Below are 9618 nucleotides of genomic sequence, written 5' to 3' on the forward strand. Positions count from 1 at the left end.
CATGTTAATACATCATGTGCTGAACTATAGTTCTGGAGAGAAGGAATGGGTGACGTTTGGAGTCGAGACCCTTGGTCCAAACCCACCAGTGATCACCCCATAAACTAGCACCATCCTACACACCAGGGAGAATTTACAATGTTTACCAAAGCCAAAGCGGTAGGATTGGAGGGTGGGAGGAAACTGGAACATCCAGAGACAATGCACGTCCTCACAGGGAGAACATAGAGACAGCACCTGTGGTCAGGATCCAACGTGGGACTCTGGCGTTGTAAAGCAGCAACTTTATCTCTGTGTCACCGTGCCTTTACAACGCCAGAGACCCACGTTTGATCCTGACTACGGCTGCTGTCTGTACGTTCTCCCTGTGAGCACGTGAAATTAATTGTTTCGATGAATTAGCAGCTGATCTCTACCCTGCAGCTGATTACAGGGTGATTGTTGGGGGTCTTCTGTGGGTTGGAGGGTTACAGTCAGCCAAAGTTCTTGCTGTGATTGCTACTCCAGTAGCTACAGCGTGTACATATGAGTGCAGAAATGGACAGAGGCTTGGAGAGGTTACGAGAGGCATGGAGAGGGTAGACAGTCAGGAGCTTTATCCCAGGGTGGAAATGTGCAACATTAGAGGGCGCAGCTACAAGGTGAGAGGGGGAAAGTTTAATGGAGATGTGCAGAGTGTGGTGGGGGCCTGGAACGTGCTGCCAGGAGTGGTGGTGGAGGCAGACACGATAGGGGTGGCGTTTAAGAGGCTTCTAGAAAGGCACATGGAAGTGTGGGGAGTTCTGCTCCTAGAACCTATGAACATGTAAGTGCCTGAGAAACATAACGTGTCAGGCAGCATCTGGGGGGGGGGAGAGTGGGCCAGCGATGTTTCCGTTCGGGACCATTCTTCAAACTCTCCCTAGTGAACGTTGTTGGTGAGCTTCCGATTCATGCGGAATCTTTTCTCTAGGTTGACCTGCCGCAGAAGCCGCTGCAGGACCCTTGCATTCGGAACAAATGCGACGATGCGGTGACGCTTATCCGCAGCACGTGGCAGCGGAGCGACAGCCTGTCCCGAGGGCGGGGCGAGCGTGACCCGTGGTGTTGAGGGCGCTGGACTCCTGCTACACAGTCTGACAGCGCTGCATGCAACAATGCACACTGCTGGAGGAGTGAGGAGCACACGCGAGAGTGTGTAGGAGATGCAACCAGCCCAGCTCCACAGGAAACCAATCTCCGAGTAAACCCCCCCATGGGCCTGTAGGGAATGCCCCAACAATGTCGGTCTTTGGAACAGTTGTGGAATGACAACTTGCCCATTGAGCTGGCCAACAGGGGTGACACGGCAGGTCTTGATCATTTTCCTTCCACCCTTGCCCCATATTCAATGAATATCCTTTCCCATCAGCTTGTACTCTTACTGCATCGAGTGTCTGCTGTGTAAGAATATCCATGAACAGGCTTTTGAACGAAACTGGCAGAAAAAGGGAAAGGGCCAAGACTGAGGAAGCACAGGGAAAACAAAATATAAAGCGCTACTTTTTTTGATGAAAGACGCATCTGCGTTTGTAGCGTGGTGCAACATGACTGCCAGCTGCGTTTGTAGCATGACATCTACGTTTGTAGCGTGGTGCAACATGACTGCCAGCGCCCTTGCATCACCAGGGTCTGTGCACCAACTTTCACCCTTGTTTGTCAACAGTCATGGCTGCAGGGTTTGGTTTCTTGGGAGCCAGTAGCGGTCTGGAAGAACTTGGGTATGGTCATCTGAAGCATGAACCCCGCATGGAGAACTTTAGGAGATAACTTTTATAGACAAACTTTTATTCGTATAGTTATTATTTAGATTCAACTGCACATCAGCCACTTTTCTATGGCACTTGTTAATGTTTAATCTCGAAGTAGGTTTGGGTTATGAATAACCCCAATGTCAGCATCTGTGGTAGCCCCATCATGGTTGGTACCCAATGTCAGCATCTGTGGTAGCCCCATCATGACACCCAATGCCAGCATCTGTGGTAGCCCCATCATGGTACCCTTCCGACTACCCTGGAGAATCATGCACAAGAGATTTTGAGATGGTGGGGACTACAAGACCGGCCTTTGTATCGTGGTGATGGAACCGCAGTGCACTCTGCAGGGCGTATCGCCGAACCATGCCAATTAAATGCAAGTCTACGATGAGACATTGACATTACTGGACATACCACCACAGATTTGTCACTGCGTATCATCAGCCTCAGACTGAAAGACATTTTACTGCACAGTTTACTTGAAAACAAAAGCCGGATTTTCCCTTTATATGAAATATGGTTCGTAAGAAAAGACAAGCTGTCTGAGTCTGCGAATGGACAAAGCATAAACACGCACATGCTGGACAACTGAAGTAAAAGAACAAGATGCTGGAAACACTCATCAGGTCAGAGAATGTCTCGGGAGAGAAGAGAAAAGTTCATTTCTGGTCAATGGCTTTTCATCGAATTGAGACATGAATTGCCCGAGCTGCTGAACATTGCCAGCATCTTTGCTTTATTCAAGAGTTGATGATCTGTACCTTGGGGCAGGTGCTGCAGTTGCTGATCTGTACCTTGGGGGAGGTGCTGTTGATGATCTTTACCTTGAGGGAGATGCTGCAGTTGATTCAACCCTTCCCTCCAGCAGCATCTGGAAAGTTTTTTGTAAATCAGTCAACTGAAGTTGTATTTCTGATCTGGAAGCAATTAGCATGCCTGTCCGCACGATTCAAGGGGTGGCACAGTGGCGCAGCGGTAGAGTTGCTGCCTTACAGCGTCAGGGACCCGGGTTCGATCCTGACTACAGGCACTGTCTGTACGGAGTTTGTACGTTCTCCCCGTGACCCGCGTGGGTTTTCCCCGGGCGCTCCGGTTTCTTCCCACACTCCAAAGACGTACAGGTTTATAAGTTAATTGGCTTTGGTAAAAAATTGTAAATTGTCCTGAGTGTGTAGGATAGAACTAGTGTAGGGACTGTTGGTCGGCGCGGGCTCGGTGGGCCAAATGGCCTGTTTCCGCGCCATATCTCTAAACTAAACTATGGTGACGGGTAGTGCTGCGTTAAGCTGTGTAAATCAGGGCACCCTTGGTCAATGGCAATTCTAGAAAGTCTTAGTAATAATAAAACTCTCCAACTAATTATCTACATGTATATAACGATATAAAACTCTCACTTTGCTGCTGACTGACATTTGCTGCAAACGCACCTGGTGGCAGTAGGCCAACATTGTTTTATTAATTTGTTTAGTGTAGTTTAGCGATACAGCATGAAAACAGGCCCTTCAGCCCACCGAGTCTGTGCTGACCAGCCTTCCCCATACACCAACACTGTCCTACACAAGGGACAATTTACAATTTGTACCGAAGCCAATTAACCTACAAAGCTGCACGTCTTTGGAGTGTTGGAAGAAACCAGAGTATCCGGAGAAAGCCCATGCGGTCTCGGGGAGAACGTACAAACTCTGTACAGACAGCATCTGCAGTCGGGATCAAACCCGGGTCTCTGGCATTGAGAGGCAGCAACTCTACGCTGCACCACAGTGCTGCCCTCCTCTTGTAGTCAACTTCCTCTTCAGATCCCGCCCGGCCTGGAATGTGGGCAGAAATCCCATTCCTCTCTCAATCCTTGCATTTTTCATTTCTGATGTTCCAGAGAAATAAATTGTTGTCCATAATGTTTATAAATGAGAGACTTTTGTGGTGCAGTGGAAACCCATCTCTCTGCCTATACTAGCCCATCAGAGGTGTAAACCTGCACTGTAGAGCAAGATTATATTTGAATTCCCTTATAACGGTGGGCAAATACACTTCAGAGTGTAAAGCTAATTCAAAATGAACCAGAAGGCAGCGTGTCGGTGGGTTGTCAATGTCCCCACAGACACAACCCAGCCTGGGTCAGGCTTCGTGAAACTTCATTTATATTGCTATCTCTTGTTTCTGATCTCCCCACTGTCTCTCTTCAGATACGTAAGTAAAGGATAAGCAAAATCTCTGCCATTTGAAAAGTCTGATAATATTTACGTTTGATATATTATTTATAACAGAACACTTAGACCTGGCAAGTGATTATTGTGTAGGAAAGAACTGCAGATGCTGGTTTAAGTCGAAGGTAGACACAAAATGCTGGAGTAACTCAGCGGGACAGGCAGCGTCTCGGGAGAGAGGGAATGGGTGACATTTTGGGTGGAGACCCATCTTCAGACTGGGGGCAGTCCCGCCCCCTCCCCAGACATCAGTTTAAAGAAGGGTTTCCACCTAAAACGTCACCCATTCCTTCTCTCCCGAGATGTTGTTTGACCCGCTGCGTTACTCCAGCTCTTTGTGTCCATCTATGGAACAGGTTGAATGACTTCCCGTTGTATCTGTGCTTGCGTTACTCCATAACTCAGTGTCTCACGTTATTCCCCTTAATGTCCACCTGTGTTTTCACCTTGCTGTTCCACTACTGTTCAAAATGCTGGCATGAACAATTTTAGACCAGTTCAATGTCTATATCATCCTTTCCTCTTTACTGAACGGAATCACTTTACATGCATTCAGCTCACCATTATGGACATGAAGAGTTCAGCCTGCGTCAGGGCAGCTGGAGATTGACTGTTAATATCCATGACTAAAAGACAATGTTAGGACAAGTTACAAACCAGCCAATTACTAAATGTCACAGAGGTCAACAAATGTGTGCAACAAAATCCCTAAGAATAAAGACAAAAAAAGACATTTTGAACAGATTCCCAACAATGAAGGTTAGGTCTGATGGAGTTTTGCGTGCTTTACCATTGGAAGAATGGAAGGGCCACAGATACTAGAGGTGTGAGTCTCGGACGTTGCAAGGACAGGGGCGTTCCAGTTGTTTCTGGGTGAATGAATCTAGGTGTGCTGCTTCGTGTGTGTATTTATAAATAAAAATCACCTTTGCTTTGTTTGTGGGGGGGACTACATGTCTCTCTGCTACCCCCTGATGGTACATTGTGGAAACTGCAGGTCTGGGGGCGACGTCTAAAGACGTGGCCCATCCCAATAAAATGATGTCTTCCAGGGGTGTTGATGTGTCACCAGGGTAGTTAAGATGTTGAGTGTCACCTGAGTAGGTACAATGCTGACTCTGCAAAATTCTCCGGCTGTTAGTTTATTCCCGCAAGCAGTGGGAGTTCAGTGCATTGCCAGAGTTTACTTTCAGCTGTGTGTGGCTTCATCTTTGAATTTAATGATCAGAGAAGGGCCGGCCAGTGATCTGGAATGGGATGCAGGCTGTGAGCCTTCATTGCATGTGTGTGCAGTGATGTGGATGTTCTTCAGATGCAGGGTTGACTACAGTTTTTTGGCCAAACCCCAGGAATCTCTCAGGAATATTATCGGCCGCTAAGTTGCATGGATGCGAATTGGCAGATGTGTTAACCCCTGACCCCAAACATCTTCTCAGGCGCATGACGCTTGTCAAAGGGAATGGAGTTCCCGTGAACTGAATACTTTATTCAACACCAGCAGAGGAGTCTCTCTGCTCACTTATCTCATTGCATTTTTGGTGGGACTCTGCCATACGAAAATTAGTTCCAGAGCACTTACTTTTCCTGAACCTTTCCTGAGGATAAGGGAACAAATGCAATTTATTTATTCATGCTTTGAGGAGAGAGGAAGGGAAAGAATGCCAGACACATGGATGGTGTGATTTAAAATGCGAAGACTTTGAGTTTAAAATGGAAGTGCTTGTGGCATAGGGAGGGAGCTAATATTCTATTACGCACGCCTACTTGCCTTGCTGTGTCTGTAATTATCTTCTAGAAATATAAGGTCATTGGAAAAAGAATGTAGAAGTAATTTAGTCCCAAAATGTGTAGGAAGGAACTGCAAATGCTGGTTTAGACCGAAGATAGAAGATAGACCAAAATGATGGAGTAACTCAGCGTGTCTGGAGAGAAGGAATAGGTAACGTTTCAGAAGAAGGGAAGGGTCTCGGCCTGAAACATCACCTGTTCCTTTTCTCCAGAGATGCTGTCTGACCCACTGAGTTACTCCAGCTTTTTGGGTACATCTTGAGTCCAACATGTGTTGGGTTCACCAAGTTGGATTGTTTGTTCATCTGGTGTTAGATATTGGTTGTTCTGGTTTCATCTGGTGTTCCCATCGTAGTGAGGTTGAGTTTAGATCCAATGATTGAAGAGGAGGTCTGTGATGGTGTGTGAGAGACCAGTGAGTATTCTATACAGACTCAAAATGCTGGAGTAACCCAGCGGGTCAGGCAGCATCTCGGGAGAGAAGGAACGGGTGACGCTTTGGGTCGAGACCCTTCTTCAGACTGATGTCAGGGAAGGGAGCGGGACATCTGAGAATTTGTAATATTGGCTGAATTTTTCACCAAGGACGCGTCTAACTGCAACGTTAGTGTATTCAGGTGCCGCCTCCAATGGTTCTCGTTCACCTTTGGCCCATTCCCTCATGTACTGATGGTTCTCCTTTTCAATGAGTGTAAGAAGGAGCGGCAGATGCTGGTTTACACCGAAGATAGACACAAAATGCTGGAGTAACTCAGCGGGTCAGGCAGCATCTCATGCGTCCGAAGGGTCTCGACCCGAAACTTTACTTAATCCTTTTCTCCAGAGATGCTGCTTGGCCCGCTGAGTTACTCCGGCATTTTGTGTCTTTCTCCTTTTCAATGAAGTGTTAGCATCTCAATGGGGTTTTTGCAAGCATTGTTACATTGTTAATGTAAGTAACAGATTGTAGGAGCAAAAATAACTCCATGGTTTATGGTCCATGGTGGTCTTTGTAGTCGGTGTTAAATAAATAGAATTATCACTGCATCGCGGCATAGAATTGTTTTCTGAAACCATGGGAAGAAGAAGATGAAATGGTAATCTTGAAATATTTCCAAGTGTTTTCAAAAAGGGAGTTGTTTATTCCAGGTGTACAAAGTGGTGGTGTACCTGGTTCTGTTTTGATGCCATTGCATAGTTATTTAGTGTTCTATTAGCAGGGTATATATGCTGGTATATTCTCGGTAGCCCTTGTTCTTCATCAGGGTGCACAGCTAATTGTTTGAGTAGTGGGAAGTTTTGTCTACGCTGAACTTGGGACAAAACACTGTGTAGGAAGGAACTGCAGATGCTGGTTTAAACCGATGATAGACACAAAGTGCTGGAGTAACTCAGCGGGTCAGGCAGCATCTCTGGAGAGAAGGAATGGGTGACGTTTCGGGTCAAGACCCTTCCTCAGACTCGGAGAAGGGTCTCGTCCTGAAACGTCACCCATTCCTTCTTTGGGAAAAGGCACTTTTCAGAATCTTCCCGAGTTGATGTCGGTCTGATTTCCTTACTGCTATATACCGAGCATGTCTGGCTGTATGACCCGAGGTTTAAAGCTTCCCGTCGACCGGAGAACGGGCTGGTTCTGCAGTGTATGGAAGTAAGACACCTTCTACTGAGCGCTGTATAGTGTTTACAACAAAATAAAGCACTTGTTACCTTGCAGATAAGCTACTCTTATATTTAATCAAACAAGCTATGTAACAGGCAGGCCATTATTTACATTAGAATTATTATTATTATTTTTACATATGCCTTTAAAACCCCGGGACGACTGATAATTAATTCTGCATTTGCTGTGGCTTTCAATATTGAGAGATTTTGCCGATCATACCACAGGGCGCGGGGAATTATTTTGCCGATAGCTTTTCTCCGGATTTGTGCAATCCTACAATCATGGTGAAGTGTGACACGGTTGCAGTTTGGAGATTGCTGGTTTGTGATATGTTTATTAAAATCATGTTCGGGATTATTGATTTGCCTTTCCAAAGAACATTGGACATAGCAAATTATCTTTTGCTATTTAATCCAGAAAGCACTTAAAAATGGAAATGCCAATTGAAATCCAGAATAAATTCGTTAAGTCAAATTAAATTCATTAAGCAAACACACGTACATACTGCCAATCTTCAGTTTGCTATTTTCACATTTGAATTTTTTGTTAAAGTATTTATACCTGCCTATGAGATTGCTGAAAATAGTTAGCAAAATCATCCAAATTATTTAAGGACTAAATATGTCCCTGTTACCAAGGTGACACAAGTTTGCAGTAATAGGTAAATGAGACAGGCTCGATTCAATATTCCTTTGGCACATTACTCGATTGTATCATTGTTTGTGCAGAGTGATGTTGGGCAGATTTTCTATTGTTCTCTAATATTGAATCTAACAATGCTTGCTTAATTAAGGCATAAGTAAACTACAGGGTTTTTTAAAAAAAGGAAAAATATCACTACAGATACTTTGCAAAATGTCCTCAAATCTAATGTGTGCATTTAATGCTAACCCTTCATAAACCCACTTAATGATGCATGTTTTGTGTTTGAACTATGTACATCCAGTGTTTATTGTATATAATAACGATGTAAATAGAATGGAATTAATAAACTGTTGTTCATCTCACTTCTATTGCCTTGTTTACAAGAATGATTCTGTTCTCTTGAGAGTTTGTACGGTCTTAATGCATTAGGCTCACAACGCCAGAGGGCCAGGTCGTGGGTTGGTTGGATCCTGACTACGGGTGATGTCTGTACGGAGTTTGCACGTCCCCGGGGGGGGGGGGGGTTAGAGGGGGGAGAGAGGGAAGAGAGTTGGGTGCTCCGGTTTCCTCCCACACTCCAAAGACGTACAAGTCTGTCGATTTAATGGGCTTGGTACAAATGTAAATGGTCCCCAGTGTGTGTGGGATGGTGTGAGTGTGTGGGGATGTGTGGGAGACAAGGCATTCCTGCCTGTCCTCGGTGTCACAACACATCCATTCTGCACCTTGCCTGTTGCAACGTGCGTGTTCATTGATGTGATCATTGTTGGGTCTTTTGTAAAGGTTATGATCCGACGCCAGCACAGCCTGCGGGTGTGTTTAAAGGTGGACATGCTTGTGGGCTGGGGGGTGGGGGCGTGTCTGGTCTGGTCTGGTCTGGTCCGTGTGGTTTTGTGGGGGCTTGTCGTTGTCTGACCCAAGGCTGCGGCCGCTGGGCGGTGCTGGAGCCGGGCCAAGGCGAGCCAAAGGCGGGCGGACTTTGCACCTGAGCCGGGGAGGGGCAGACAGCCGGGAAATGTGGCGCTTTGTGCAGCGGTTCGTGCCCAGCTTCGGCTGGGTGGTCCCGGCATCCAGTCCCATTGACAGCCTCCTGCAGGGTGGGTGGGGAGGGGAGAGGGAGAGAGGGTGGGTGGGGGGGGGAGAGAAAGAGGAAAGGAGGGGGGAGTAAGAGTGGGGTGGGAAGGGGGGAGAAGGTGGGTTGGGGAGAGGGAAAGGAAAGTGGAGGGAGGGGAAGAGAACGAAGAGGGGGAAGTGGGTGGGAGGGAGAGGTGGGGAGAGAAAGGAGAGGTGGGGAGGGAAGAGAAAGAGAGGGGAGAGAGTGGGGTGAGGAAGGGGAGGGTGGGGGTAGGAGAGGAGGGGAGATAAGGGGGGGGGGGGGTTAAGTGGGATGGGGAGGGGGGAGAGAAGAGAAAGGAGGGGAAGGAGGAGAGAATGGGGTGGAGGCATGGATCCTGGGGTGGGGAGGTAATGGGGGGGGGGTTAAGCCACACAAAGTGAGGGAGCGAGCCTGGTTGTGAGGGGGAGTGGGTGGGGGAAGAAGGTTAGAGTTGGGGGGGGGGGGCTG

The 9618-nt window shown here is 47.0% G+C and overlaps 1 protein-coding gene across 6 annotated transcripts in view; it reads left to right on the forward strand.

The window, feature by feature from the left end:
* The window catches only part of plekhm2 (pleckstrin homology domain containing, family M (with RUN domain) member 2), a 47877-nt gene extending 39490 nt beyond the window's left edge, over positions 1-8387 (forward strand). For 3 of the 6 annotated variants that reach the window (XM_078425718.1, XM_078425719.1, XM_078425720.1), the window contains one exon: positions 953-8387. In XM_078425718.1, the coding sequence (XP_078281844.1) occupies positions 953-1090 (138 nt within the window). In that variant the 3' untranslated portion in view covers positions 1091-8387. The remainder of the gene's footprint in view (positions 1-952) is intronic. The other 3 variants (XM_078425721.1, XM_078425722.1, XM_078425724.1) reach the window with 3 other exon arrangements.
* The last annotated feature ends 1231 nt before the right edge of the window (positions 8388-9618 follow it).

Source organism: Rhinoraja longicauda, chromosome 30, assembly GCF_053455715.1.
Source record: "Rhinoraja longicauda isolate Sanriku21f chromosome 30, sRhiLon1.1, whole genome shotgun sequence".
In the NCBI taxonomy this organism is placed as follows: Eukaryota; Metazoa; Chordata; class Chondrichthyes; order Rajiformes; family Arhynchobatidae; genus Rhinoraja; species Rhinoraja longicauda.